This window comes from Erigeron canadensis, chromosome 9 (genome assembly GCF_010389155.1).
Source record: "Erigeron canadensis isolate Cc75 chromosome 9, C_canadensis_v1, whole genome shotgun sequence".
In the NCBI taxonomy this organism is placed as follows: domain Eukaryota; kingdom Viridiplantae; phylum Streptophyta; class Magnoliopsida; order Asterales; family Asteraceae; genus Erigeron; species Erigeron canadensis.
This window is the reverse complement of record NC_057769.1, coordinates 7,569,637-7,585,643: the sequence shown is the minus strand read 5'-3', so window position 1 is coordinate 7,585,643 and position 16,007 is coordinate 7,569,637. Positions and strand designations below refer to the sequence as shown.

General features: G+C 32.0%; 1 protein-coding gene across 1 annotated transcript; it reads right to left on the bottom strand.

Annotated features, from left to right (window-relative positions):
• Nucleotides 1-6,791: 6,791 nt before the first annotated feature.
• LOC122583128 lies at nucleotides 6,792-7,247 on the bottom strand. Its single transcript, XM_043755562.1, has one exon. The coding sequence runs from the start codon at nucleotides 7,245-7,247 to the stop codon at nucleotides 6,792-6,794; it is 456 nt and encodes a 151-aa protein (XP_043611497.1).
• Between the last annotated feature and the right edge of the window lie 8,760 nt (nucleotides 7,248-16,007).

Genomic DNA, 16,007 nt, shown 5'->3' with positions numbered 1-16,007 from the left:
GCCAAATGTCTTAGCCGTACGGGCTCCGCCCTCGAATTTAAAAATTCGTCGAAAGTATATCAAATAACATCTCTAATGAAAGAGCATGAAATTTTAAAAACACCCATATAGTTTTTATAATTTATCGATATACGGTTTGTGAGATAAAAGATTTTGAACGAACTGGAGGAATAAATGATTTATGGATGAGAGAGAAAAAAGATGATTGGTTGAGATTTGATGAGAGAAAAATGATGTTTGGTAAATGTTAATATATAATTGATAGAAGAGACATTTTGGAAAAGTAAATGTTGAATTGAAAGTTGAAAGTTGAAACCCTATTTGCTTTATCTATAACCACTTATAAAACATATTGAATTCTCTATTTTAGGAAATTTCAACACTTTTTTATACCAAAAATACCTCTATTTCTTAATCCTAATTCTCATATACACTAATCTATACTTTTATACTATCTAATACAAAAAAACAACAATCTCTTTAAATGTTACATGAGGAAATTATGTAAAATAAATTACACTACCAGTCCTTTATCTTTTAAAATATCCTCATTAACCTTTTAAATCAATTATCTACATCACTTGACGCCACCTCCACCACCAACAATCGCTTCCACCACCACACCATCGTCGTCCCGACCACCGCCGTATTGCGCGGGTACCGTGCTAGTAATATAGTATAGATAAAGATAAAGATGTTTAGACAAAACACCTTTTTACATATTTATCCTTCAAAAACTTTCATTTTTAAAAAGTATATCGTGTTTAAGGTGCATAAATTGTTTGAACATTTACCATGAAAATCAAGGGGCGAACTTTTAATATGGAAAATACAAGTTTTTTTATGCACGTTAAATACAGCCCTAGGGCTGTATTTAGCATTTTCCTTATTTCTATATGAGTAATATTTTTTGTGTAATTAGTACCTATCTATATCTATACTCCCTTATAAAGCATTTTGAAGTTTTATTTATGGTATGTCTTAAAAAATTAAGCATACTTTTTTTTCTTTCAAAAAACCCCTTTCACTATATATATGGTTCTCAAAATGGTCCTCCGTACACACAACACTAAATTACCGTATCTATCTTTATAACAAATTGTCACTCCTAAAACAAAATTCCGCCGCAACGTGTTGCTATTATGCTCGTTTTTAACAAAACAAAATTGGATTAATAAGAGACTCTCGGGATAATTAGGTTATTTATCAGTAAGTTTTAGTATTCATCGGATTAGTAATCAAACTTATAATCTTTGCAACGACTTCCATCGGGTTTTGTCACGTATTCCTTTATTTTTATGCTGTTTTATTATAATGTACATTATTCTCGTCGGTTCATTCAATATACAACTATACATAGACAAACAACTTACTTACCAATTCACCCAAAAAGACACTTTATATCCAGACAAACATTAAATTTAGACAGAAGTTAATTGAAAAAAAAAAGCCAAAAAGGCAGAAACAAGCCCTAAGTACGAAATTTGAAATATGTAATATTTCTTTTATTTTTACAAGTCAAAGTACATTCGAAATAGATATTTCAAGGAATAAAGATGTTGTCCATATTTAAGTTCTCGAAAAAAAAAAAAGTTCCATTGCTGAGTTGTGATTTAAAATCAAAATTGAGTTCCATTATGACTATGGGCTTGCAAATTGGGACGCCTATGAACCAATTTGCATAAGCGGATGAGAGCACCAAGCTTTTAAAAGGTAAAAAAAAGAGTTCTTTTCACTATTTGATACTCAACATTTTAGATATTGAATATGTTAACCAATATATAACTCGTAACAATCGTATCTAACCGTTCTCTCACAAAGTAGAGGATGTGCGATGTAGATTATGAACAGTCTTATCTACCTTATGATAAAAGGGCCGCTTATAGCTGGATCGTCGACATTTTGTAAAGAAATTGGATCAAACCCTTGATCAATAATTCAATACATATATAATAACTAGTAGAATATAACTAAAATTAAAATACAAGGTAAAATAAAGAGTTAGAAATTTGTTACTAACCTTAACAAACGTTGGCATAAAATGTATTAAAAGTTTTGATGTTTCATCAAATCTGGCAAAATTAACTGGAGATAAGTTTTTACGCAAAAACACAAAATTTGGTTATGTCAAATTTACTTCTAATCGATTGGTTTATTTTTTTTTGAATGTATAATTTTTTAAACAACTTATATTACTACATTGACGCAGTGAGAAAAAAAAAAAAAAAATTGGACCTGTTTATTCTAAAAATACCCAGAAACAACTTTTCTAATAATCGTTGATTCAAAATAATACCAATAATTAGGCAATTTCACACACTAACACACTTGTGTAGGGATGGGCACGGGTCGAAACCCGGCCCAACCCATGAGAGCATGAAAACGTGAACCGTGACCCGGCCCGTGAAGGCACGGGTCGGTTCGGGTCGGGTCACAGCTTTCCTTCACACTTTTTTCGGTTTGTACCTTCACCCGACCCGGCCCGACCCGTCTAACCCGTGACCCGCGAAAACACCAAAAGCTTGACCCGTGACTCGGCCAGTTAGGGCTTCGGGCCGGTTCCGGGTCGGGCACGGGTCAACGGTTTTTTTGCTCATCCCTACACTTGTGTATAGGGAGGGAAGAAAATAACATTTCATATCATCAAAAACTGATTTCTAACATAACTTAAATCCCTATTTATAGATGAGATTTATGATAAGAAATTTACGAACTTAAATACTTAAGAAACTAAAAAGTCTAATAATAAAGAGAAGAAATTCTAGATGATTTCATACCAATCTAGATGCTTCCGCATCATTCTCCTCTTCTTGAAAAAGTCGTCATCGAGTTTCCTTTAAGATCAAACCACCTGGGTTGAATGGGATATCGGATCGTTGGGTTGAAATTAGCCATTAAATTTGATATTGTAAACACGAGGGACAAACAAAAAGTTGTTTCTTGACTCAAAATACATTGTCCAGCACACTCTCCAGCCCTTTGAGTTTCCAACGTCCATGAAGAAATTCTTGATTTTTTCAATGAATGATGTGATGAAATATTACAATTACAAATATCACCTTCCAATAATATGGATATGAGATCTTCACTGGTAATGCCAATATTACCTTTCAACGTGGATGGAATTTTCAAAACAAAATTTTTAGCACTCGTATTCATAGCCCAAAATTTAAAACCCAAACAACTCTTATTCAAATTATCAACGACATCCCCAGATGGATCATACGTAACCATGGAATTGGTCATCCAAGAATACCATTCCTCATCATTGTATTCATCATACACTGGTGGATAATCGTAGATTATATCATCACCAGATTGCATATTGAACATGATTTTTGGCTCTGTTACCAACTGACGCATCGAGAAAAAATAAATAAATAATTAGACCTGTTGATTCTAAGAATACCTAGGAACAACTCTTCTAATAATCGTTCAAAAGAATACTGATAATTTAGGCAATTTCACACATTAACACACTTGTGTATAGGGACGAAAGGAAAGAACATTTCATATCATCAAAAACTGATTTCTTAAATCCCTATTTATAGATGAGATTTATGATAAGAAATTTATGAACTTAAATACTTAAGAAACTAAAAAGTCTAATAATAAAGAGAAGAAATTCTAGATGATTTCACACCAATCTAGATGTTTCCGCATCATACATGTTTCTCCAAATATGATATCATTGCTCTAAATAAAGATCACTTTGAGATGCATCCAAACCCAATTATTTTTCAATGCACTTGACCTTATTGTCTATGATGAAAACTAGACACAAAATAGTACGGACCATGTCTCATGGACACAACCCAAACGACATTTCAACTACACAACACACAAAATCAAAAGGACCACCATAAAGCGATCAAGTATCGAATCATAAAGTAGTGATAACGCGATAACCATAAAGGTTTAAACGAAATAACACGTTATTAGTATTAGTGTGTTTGTAAAAGTAAGAAAAAACTTAAAGTGGCATAAAGATGAATACGACCAAAATGAGAGGAAAAATTTGGTTAAATTCTTGTCATGGTCTTGACACGTAAAAAGTTAAATATTCACCCTTGAAACAGAAAATGCGGTATAACTTTAGCAAACATGAAGATGCTAAGAAAAAAGCTATATAGAAGATAAAATCCATATCATCCATCAAAGTCCTGCAAAAAAAAGTTGACATATACCTAACTAACACACCATACATACAAAAAGAACGGTAACTAGAAGCGCGCGACAATGAGAATCCTTTGTTTCCACAATTCTGATATTTCGAGTACTGGCACTATTTAAGGATGCACTCGGTTTGTGTTTTGGCAGTGATTAATAAGAGTATAAGACCGATTAAGGAAAAAAAGATCGGCAGTTTCTTACAGAACTTCTTACTTGACTCTTTTACCTTGCTGTGGATAAATAGGCAAATTTGATATCATGTCAAAACGGGCCGGGTAGGGTCACGAATTAACACCTTTTCCTCTACATATTTCTACAAAAACTTTACATGTGGAATGTGGTAATTAAACCTGATTTAGAATACATGAATCATATTTCCACCATACAAGTAAAACAATTAAGGAAGTTTTATGGGCTAAAAGTAAACTTTGAGCAACTCTCAACCCATGTCACCCCATTATCACTGGAGTTAACAAAATGTACGATTTTTCCCATTTGACCCGTTACAGATAAAAATAAGCCATAGGCCACATCGACCCGTTCATTAATAAATGGGTCAAATTGCACCTTTATATTTTACCCCATTGACATCTAAACAATGCAAGTTACCACTATAGCAATAAAGAACATGAACGAGAAACAATTCAAGTTTTTGATTGAAGTCATGCATATTTCACAAATTCAGTTCAGAGATAGCATATTTCAATGAATTCAGTACATCTGGGAAGCCAATTTATTTTGATCTAAAAGTCGTTAAAAGGTTGAAACTTTTTAAGAAGGTAAAAAAGTACCAAGAAACGAGCTAAAAGAAACCTATAACTCCATGTGCCAACTTGATAAGAACATAAAAGCCGGGAAATTGTCGCAAAAAGTACAAAAATTAATTGATAAAGGGAATTTGGAAAGTGGTGGTGAGGGTCGAGAAACTGTCCTACATTATCAATCATCAGAAAAGTTTGATCAAAATGATCCACATCTTGTTTAGACTTCAAAGTCACACACTAGTGTATGGTGTATATATATAGACGAGATGTAAAATGACGATCATTAGTGAAAGTTTAAGAAACAAAAGACCAATTGAAGGACATAATAAGTGAATGAACTAACTTCAATTATAAAAACACATCAAAAGAATAAGGAAGCAGCAAATAATAAGGGGTTCTATATTGGCCCATTTACTTGTGAATGAGTCAATTTGGGTTATGCTTTCTATCTTATAGGTATAACAGAATTAAAGAAACTTTCTTTAAGAAAATCGATCATGTAAACTAAACAGAAGCAAAGTAATAATAATTTCTCTAACCCATTACCCATGTATGGCACCAAGTGATTAGGCCCTGGTATATCGTTTTAGTTGTTAACTATTTTCAACACACTCTATATTAGTGATTAATTCATGAAATAGTTTTTCTTATTACTATAGTAGAAAAGAAAAAGTGATTCATGGTGTACAATCATTGTAAGCTTGTAACTTACTTAAAATAAGGATTCTTTAAGGGAACATGCAACAAACACATAAAGGATAAATACTCTAGGCACTTTATGAACAACGATTGCATGCTTGCAGGATCCTCGAGGAGCAAGAAGCATCAATAGCATTAACATCCAATGGACTTAAAAACGACAATGAGTTTGAATTATTGGTAAAATTCTGTATAAGATGGGACAAGGACAAAAGCAGCAGGGCAGACCTAGAACACTAAACGGGCAAAGTAGCTTTATAGATGCGACAAAACAAATACTACAAGCGTTGTATGAACCACGTTAATTAGGTATCGGCAAGTTGTAGGCGGGAATGGCATATGATGCTAGTCATATATTTATACCATTTATAAGTCTAACATTTCCAGTTCTTATGATCAATGAAACGATAATGTATGCGAATTACAAAAATGTACCATAGATATGATCAAGTTTCTTTGGCCTAATACCAGAATTCCTAGTGCTATTTATATAACAATATTACAGATTACAAATTGCTTATCCGGTGAGGGCCAAGTATTTTATTAATGCTGGAAAAATTTAGATAAATTTGCTACAGGCCTACAATGGTACTATATGCATAATTTAGATGAGTAGATGGGGGGAATTATGGTAAATAGTAATGCCAAATAACTTTATTCCGGACCCTAAAACTTTCAAAAGTACCCCCGGATTATTTAGCACCCAAGACGGCCAGTTGCAATTTTTGCGTCTGGACCTGCTTGAAATCCGAAGCAGCAACGTTCTATGAGTTTGAACAAACATCTCTTTTTCCTTCTTTTTATGTTGTTCGGTGTAGTTGCCATTGGGCAAAAACCGCAGAAAGATATAATTGATAATGAAGGAAAGAATGTATTTATACCCCCTCATCAGAAGACAACTACAGATGACAGATTTTAATATCATATCCAATTATACATAGATGTCGCAATGCTACTGCAGACTACTCTTAACATGGAATCAGAGCCTTTTAGCCCTAAGGAATGTATTCATATGTTTAAACACACATAAATATAAAATGTACATAGAAAAACAACCGCCTTTTAAAGTATTAAACATTCAGATACAATACTACTTTTTCTGAACATATTAACCATAATCACAAAATCCTTAACTAATAAAACCGATTACCTATATCATTGTACTAAAACAAACCTCCCATTTTGACCACCCCAAACTCCATTTCTATCCAAATTAACAACATTTTTAGGGACAGTAACAACAAGTTCACCCCGACCAAACACCGCAGTAGCTAACTCTGGTTGGGTGTCTTCTGGCAACCTAAACCGCCACAAACCAACTTCCATTTCATTATTAACAACTACATTATTATAATGTGTACCTCTAACAATAACTTTAGTAACACCCGGAAATATTTCAATAGTGTGTGCTGCAATATGGGCATCTACTATTATGTCGTCGTCTGTATCGACAATGAACTTGAACGATTCGGGTGTTTCTTGGACCGAAACATTGGTGTTTGAGTAAAATGGGAGTTCAAGAACTTTTGAAAAAATGTGTGGCAGACGCCTGAGTTTGCATATTGTTGCTGAATTGGTGATGGTTATGTTTGAAACTGGATGGACCTTCATTGTTTAGTGTGGGAGAAATGTATATGTTGTGTTGTGAGATTGAGGGGATTTTGAGGAAATTGCTAGTGAAGTTCTATGAAAGTTTGGAGGAAATTAAAGATAATGTGATGATCTATGAAATTTGTAAGTAAAAGAATGTGAGTCACGTGTAAATGGACATATCTTCGTAAGTCAAGTGTTTAATTTAGAATACTTTTGTGACTATTAATCTTTTCTAACCAACCCTTGTTTAGTTATTTATTTTTTACTTTTATTGAAAACTTTTACCAACACAACCAGACCCACCCCATTGACCCGAACACTACAGTTAGTGGCGAAATTCACCGGATTCCATTTCAAGTAGTCTTAATACTCGAACCTGATTCTCCAACACCACAAAGGGAAAACACTGTTATGTGAAAACTCTCCTGAGTACCCTTTTTAGAAAGAAATGAGCATATTATGTTTATATGTTTCAACTTAAAACTTTTATGAGAATATCAACACATCTGACTACTAGACCACCTTGATGATGGTTTAAATAAATTAAATGATCATGATACATTGATACATTGATTTTTTTTTTTATTTAACTTTCAACTCTCAGTATAATGGTAGATTAAGAATATTGATTGCATATGTGTATTGAAAAATATATTGTGCACATAACATCATAAAATTCTTGTTGGAAAAAATAAAATAAAATTTGATATATAAGATTCCCAATGATATCGGGCCGGATATGGTGTACTTACAAGTATTTATCAATTATGTTCCATCATATCATATTGAAAGTCATATCATTAGGCATAATTAACTCACACTGATATTTAGTGATTTAATATTAATTTAATTAAGGACATTTTGATTAATGAAAAACCAAAATGGCATGTAACTTTTTGTAAAACATCCATCAAACTAAGTGATTTAGGACTTATGATCGTTACGTCGTCTTCACTAGTGATCATATGTCGAACGATCATTAGACCTAATAGCGTTTTTAGTGAAATAACCAAAAAAAAAAAAAGTCAATGACAACCAAGTGCATCGTCACATCATCTTTAATTTCGAAAAAAAAAAAAATATATATATATATATATATAGTTCTTTCACCTCACGAATTCATGAAGGCAAAAAGGTGAAAGGGAGGGGGTATGAATTGCCAAAGATGTTAGCCTATAGATTTATGAGGATTAAGACACATGAGATAAGCCAGTGATCAAAAATATGAATTTTCTTATCTATGTTGTTAAGTGTAATTGGGAAGTGGTCTTTGACTCTTTGTTACGTGGAGAATTACATATTTTTTGGTTTTAGCAAACAATTAGGGTTTTTTTTTTTTTTGTGTGTGTGTGTGTGTGTTGAGCTTAAGTTATTGGCTTCTGACTTTTCAAATAATTAAGCTAATCATTTGGGGCTTTGAAAAACATTTATAAAAATTTGAAATGGTCTATAAAATTGAAGTCTTGTTGTCAGCATTTATAATGACATGACATTAAACAGATTCATGTTTATATACATCTTTTAATAATTCTATATCTTATTAATCATATTATAGAACTTTATAAAATTTATAAAACATATGTTTCACAAGTGATCGTATAGGTTTTTAAAGAGGTGATATAACAGGTTAATTAGATTATTTTCCTGCGTAATACGCAAAATAAACATATTAATTATTCATTAGGGATAAAACATGTTAAAATTTGATGATATTATCATTCAAAAAATATTTTGTATCAAAATTGGTTAGTAGAATATGTATGTTATATCTTCGTAACACGGTACCCATGTAATGCGGATATAATGACGGCGACGGGTGGAAATGGCCGTTACTATTGGTGGTGGTGTGGTGACAGTGTCGAGTGATGTAAGTGGTTTAGAGTGTAAATTAATTCATTAATTACGAATTAGGTCATTTAATATAACTTTTTCCATTGGGGTTCATTAAGAACAATTGCCTCATTTCTAAACTAACTTTCTTATTGCATAATCTAAAAGAGAAGTACTATTAGGTAGTGTTTGGTAATATCTTAAGTATAAAGTCATGAATTAATCTTAATTGCCTTAATCAATTTAGTCAATCAAATATATTTGTTTCTTCACTTAATAAACCAAAGTTATTGTACAATTATCACTTCTCTTTCAAAAAGATGAGGTGTTTAAATTTTTATATAAAAAGAGTGATTTAATGACGTTGTAAATATAAATGTAGTGACTACCTCCTGAAAATAAAGATATTATAATTTGACAATGGTTTTTATTGTATATGATTCGTTCGATATGTTTGTTATATCTTTATATAATGATGATGTAAATTTTAATATTATTAGCATATATAATTTAAAACATATATCAACTTTATTAATTCCAATTATATATTTAAATAATACTTGGGCTTTTAAAATAAAAATAAATATAAGTGTTAAGCTGATCAAATATATTACTTGCTAGATATATTTATGTATTATTATTATTATTATTATTAAGTGAGAAGTTTATTTAATTTATGACATCAATTTGTTCATAAAAAAAGATATAAAAATATCTATGAATAAATGATGTAGCGGTGTAGTGGCGACGGCTTATAGTGGTAGAGGTAACGTCAACAATGACAGTCGGTGGGGAATGTGGTGGCGGTTGTGGTTGTGGTGGTGGCGGTGACGATAGGTGGTGGTGGTGATGGCGGTAGTAGCGTTGTAGTTATTAACTTCTTAATGTAAAATAACTGATGTAGAATGGGTGATGCAGTTATCTTAAGGGTTGATGATATATGTTACAGAAATTTCATTAAAAGGTATTATAGATATACAGTATTAGGTGAAGATATTTAGTGAAGATATTTAAAGTAGTTAAATGATAGGTATAGTTTACGTAGGTTAATATGTTTTTCTAAAAATAAGAGAGGTTAGATTCCCGATTAATAAACCACTAGGTCCTGGATCAAATGACTAACTGATACCCTCTTTGGAAAAACTGACGGAAAGGATATTGGCTTGTAGACCCAAGAGTAAATCTTGGTTTATCGTGGTTTTAGGCATTTGTTTCTTGAGCCTGTGAGCTTACGTGTTATCATTCACGTTGTGCAAGAGTGCGTGAGTTTCACCTTTTAACATACTATCCAACTTGGTGTCACTGGCTCACTGCTAGGATCCCAAACATTAATATCTAACATTTTTCGTTAAACAAAAGATTCTCGGCTAAAAAAGTGAATAGAGTTAATATAGTTAAGAAATAACTCAAATACTATAACCTCTATTTTTGGATGATTATCCTAAATTAGCTAATCTTGTTTTATATATAGATTTACATGTATATATAATTAAGGAATGTTAGCAAATATTATTTTTAATGTTAAGGGTATATTTTAGCAAATTATATAAAGTATAAGTATTAATATCGTCATTTATAAAAGACAAAATAACTAAATATGATCTAATGGTTCTAAATCAAAGTTGGAAGTCATCCAAGGATTCTTATTTGTTTAGGAATGAATTTAGGACCTTATTATATATATTGGTAGATATGATTTTCCTATTATATTATAAACATAATAATTATCATAATCAATCACATGACCCGTGACTGAGTTTTCCCTGAATTCAATCCAACCACATATATAAGGCTATCCGGAATGGGGTGGATTCCCTCTCCATTTCGCCCAAAACTTGCCATCAACACCCCCCCCCCCCCCCATTTACGCCCCAAACACCTCCAGGCGGAATATTTCTCTCGCCCAAACACTTCTTTGGCCAAGCCTTATTTTCCGGTCCCCACCCCTTTCTCGCCTCTTTTTCGCCCCCTACACCACTCTCCCCTTTTCCTACTAAAATTTTCTTGTCACATGACGAATATACCCCCTTCTCCATCTTGCCACACCCCGGATAGCCTAAATGGCAAAGGGCATACCCCACCTTGTAATAAGGGGCCAGGGACCTATATTTATAATTGTAGCGAGTCGAAACTCTATTAAATGTTAATGGATCATATATTCATATTGGTATCAAAACTCGTTAGAAAAGTCTTTGAGTAATTTAAAGAAGGTTTGCATCTTCTTCTTCTTATATATATATAATAAAAAGTTAAAGAAGGTCTTACGTGATCACTATCAACGTGCCATAAAATTTTTATATCTTTCACTAAAGCTATAAGATGTTTATAGTATTATATATATGGGAAAATATATTATATTATATATATGTTATCTGCTTTTACATAAGAGATGTTAACATGACTATTTATCAGATCTTATGTTAATATGTTTTATAATAACAATTATGATGCTCCAAATTCACTTAAACAAGGTGGGACAACGTGCCTCACCCAAATGAGCTTCTTTTTTTTAACTCTAGTGTGATAGAAAATAACAATTATTTCACAAAAATTATAACCACATGCAATGCAAGGTACAACTCTTGAGAAATGATTTATACATCAAGCAGAAATAAATAGTTATCACGTTGATATATGACATGCCATAGAAGAATATTAAAGTTGTTTTCTAGTAAGTTCGAAAACGACTGCATTTATCACTAAATTCAATGGTGTCATTCTAAATATAATTGACTAAATTTCTAATTACTTTAGCAAGGTTTCGAAGTTACTATTTTCTTCATAGGCTACCAAATAAGTTTCGAACCGCAATATTATGTGATTTACCTCTACAATCTTAGTCATGTTATCGTATGTGACATTAACAGTAAGACATATATATTGATTACTTTTTTATCTTTTCTTATTTCATTCTAACTTTAAGTGTGTAAATTACAGAGTTAATTGCACAAATTATCCCCGTGGTTTAAACATTTTTGTGGTTTTTATCCTTTCAAGTTATTTTTAGTAGATTATGCCATTTATTTTTATTTAATTTTAGTGTATTACATCATTTTGAGGGTTGTAAGGTGCTAAATATGTTTGTATCTTTTTGTGTTTTTCATCCCTTAAAAGTCAAAAGGATGTAAGATGATAAAAAAAATAATAATAATAATAAAAAAAAAAAAGATGAAGGATGAAATCCACTAAATATAACTTTAACGGATGATAACCATAAAAATGGGTAAACCACAAAGATGATTTGTGCAATTAACTCTAAATTACAAGTACAAATTAAGTGAACAGAATTGTATAACTTCTTGTTAACCATACGACCATCTTATCTTGAAAGGTATCTAGATGTCATTTTTTCTTGTTTAATAAGTATAATCGAAAATTAGCAACATAATTTTGGGAATGAACATTTAAAGTAGATCTGACATCTAAAATGGAACCAAATGAGTATATACGTCTCTGTATACTTTATGTTTCAATGGTATAAGGTTCATGTTTATAATTGCAACATATTATAAGGCATTATGCATTAATTAATTACTTCCATCTTAATTATGTCATCACCAATTATAATATGTTAGGAACTTACAATAAAATAAATAGAAATACTAAACTATCTAATCTGGTGGATTTTAATATAAAAAGGAAACGTAAATGATAGAGTAATTGGGTTGGAATGAATTTCCATCAATATGAGTCATTTTCTGATGACAACTACAGTACATTATTATTTTGTGAAGTCATAAAAATTATTGGCTACGAGATATGGACCCCAATTTGTCAGTTTTCCTACGTTTGGTGATCCCAACTCCTATAGACAAAAATAATTGCCTCACCTATCACCTATTGACCCAATCTATCAAAAGGAAAAAGAAAGATCAAAGTTGCTTAGAAATTTGTTGATATTTTGTATACATTTATGTGCAGATAAACAGAATGTGGGATATGTTATTATGTTTGTTATATAGTTTCTGAAGTTTGAGCTTATGATTTTTTTTTTTTTGTAAGTTTAAATTTAAAAGAATGTATTTTACTTTGAAGTCACTCTCTGATTTGTTAACCAAGAAGGAGTTGATTAACGGTAAAGAAGACATTTGGTGACTTTAAAATCTCAAATTTAATCTCTATTTGATTTGAAAAAATAATTTTTTTAAAATTCTCGTTACCAATGAAGTCTAGACTCCAGGTGAAGTTTTAAAGATATGGGTTAAATCCTTTGGGATGCCCAGATCATGTGAAGATTAAGATAAAGGTATTATACCATCATCATACAACTCATACGGGATGAGTCGATAAGTATCTAATTGTGATACTGATAAATATTCCCCATTACCTTTTTTTTCTCTCTAATTTGTTTGAGTATATAGTGACCTCAGCTTACTGGTAAATAGGGTATTTCTTTTTTTCTTCTTAAAAAGCATGTGTATAAATTCGTGTGGTGGGTACATTGTAGTCACATTTTATACTCAAAGAATAGTTTCATACGTATATGGCCTAAGTTTCTATATACCTTTTTTTATTTATTTATAAAACTTAAGGTGATGACCAATGCGTATATAATCATATTCTAACCGTATTACAACCATACATATTTTAAGATTAAAATATGTTATACGAATCACATCCCTAAAACTTAGCTCCACATCTAAATGAAGCACATTACCTTCTAATATTTCATTTAGGGTGGACGGAGGGCCTTACCACCCCTCCCCTCCCTTCTCCTTTCCGATTTTGCTTCTTCTCTCTGCTCGCTGTTTAATGCTAAGAATGCCTCATCACCCCTCCCTTCCCTCCCTACCCTTTCTATATATTTAATAAAGAATTAATTGCAAAATTAGTCCCTGTGGTTTGCACCTTTTGCAATGGGAGTCCCTATTTGACTATCGTTGCAATGGGGGTCCTTGTTTTGACTATTTTTCGCAATTTTGGTCCCTTTTAACAGATCTGTTATGAAGAGTCGTTAACTGTACACGTGATGGACACGTGCAGGGACATTTACGTAATAGACCACCCTACGTCCCTTTTATAAAAGCAAATTACAAAAATTTCTAATTAATTCATAGCTTTATCTATATCTAACTTTATTCTCTTCATCAACAAAACAATAACAAACACCATAATCATCTTCATTATTATTTCCAGATCTCAATTTTATCTCCAAAAACTTTTATCATGTTTTATTTTTCATCATCTTCCTTATATCTAAACTCTTAATTCACCATCAAATTTATACCCATTTGTTCAATTTTTCTTTCTCCTAATGGGTGTACAACAATCTGGTAATGGGTATAGAGACTGCGGTTGCGGTTTCAAACCAAAACTTGAAGATACGATCTAGATCTGAAGACATCGTGGGTATATATATATATATATATATATGTTGGAAATTTTATGTAATAACATAGAAAATCCAAGTTAATAGATATGTTAAAAGGAGTTGAAAAAGTAATTAACTAATGTGAGTTTGTCCCACATTGGTAGAAGAATAAACATTAAGTGTGTTTATAAGGATGAGTGTTGGAGGAATTATAATTCCTTATAAGGGGCTACACCCCAAGTGGGCTAGGAGGGTGCGAAGCACCCGAAGCGCCTGCGCCTGGGGGCGATGAGGTGTAATGTGGCGTTTTAGTGGCGCACTTTGCACTTAGTGGGTTTTTTGATAGTTCAACAAGAACAGAACACTAACACTTCAAAAATCTGGATCATCAACTCTTCTCTTTCACTTCTCTTCAAGCTGTTCTTGAAGGTAAATTTCGGGTTGTTGGTTAACTCCGATAGTACATACTGCTTTGGCTGTTGTACCCTGGAAAACTGACGGGTTTACTTGGATAGCCCGAAATCAGTTTTAAGGGCCCTCTGTTTAACAGAACCCTCAACCCGTTTTGCCTTCTTCTTTTCTGTTTTATGTTTTTGTTCTTTTTCTTTCTTGTATTGATTAATTAATAGTTAATTTGCTTGTTATATTTTGTTATAATTCGAATTTGATTATCAATAAAATGTTTATTTATTGAATGGTGTTCTAACAATATATACATCAATCGAAGAAAGCGACCCACATATATACATACCAACACTTAGAATACCTATAGATCGATCTATGTGTATATATAAATCTTGGAGACTACATAACCGAGATAATTATTTACAGATTTGCCATTGTTGTTGGTAAAACAAAGCATTTTTGTTTTTTTATTGTTTACTTTTTTTAACATCTTTCTTTTCTTTGACGAGATATTGTGGATAATAGATTAGATTTGATTTAATGGGTTTGATATTAGAAATGGTTTGAATATGATTCAAGTGTATGAATTTGGTGGATTTAAGTGAATTTGAAGAGTGCAAATATGATAAAAGAAACAAGTATGTATACTTGCATATTTGTTCTACTCGTCTCTATGCAATCTGATTCCAACCAAAGCTTTTTCTGGGTAACAAATTTTTGATTTGAGAGTGGATGAGCTTCCATTTCTGATCCTTCATTGTCAAGGAAAAAAGGCATATCAAGTTTTTCTGGAACAGACAAAATGTGGGCTTTAAGTCAAATATAATATTTTATTTATATAATATTAAAATGATTATGGGTTGTATCTTATATTTATATAAAGTTGCAAGAATGGTCCTGCGTTATTTGTAAAGACGATATAGCCCCTGCACATGATTGTCACGTGCATACTTCACGACATCCGCTAACAAGTCTGTTAAAAAGGGACCAAAATTGCAAAAAATAGTCAAAACAGGGACCTCATTGCAACGATAGTCAAATAGGGACCCCCATTGTAACGATAGTCAAATAGGGACCCCCATTGCAAAAAGGTACAAACCATAGGGACCAATCTTGCAATTAACACTTTAATAAATAAATAAGGAAGAAAAGACAAAGAAGAAAAAGACAAAACAAGATAGGCATGAAAACCGACACCACCCTCCCCAAATCCCTCCCCACCCTATAGGTAC

Excerpts from the sequence above, each read along its gene's own strand:
- LOC122583128 (XM_043755562.1), bottom strand. The coding sequence starts at position 7,247 with ATGAAGGTCCATCCAGTTTCAAACATAACCATCACCAATTCAGCAACA.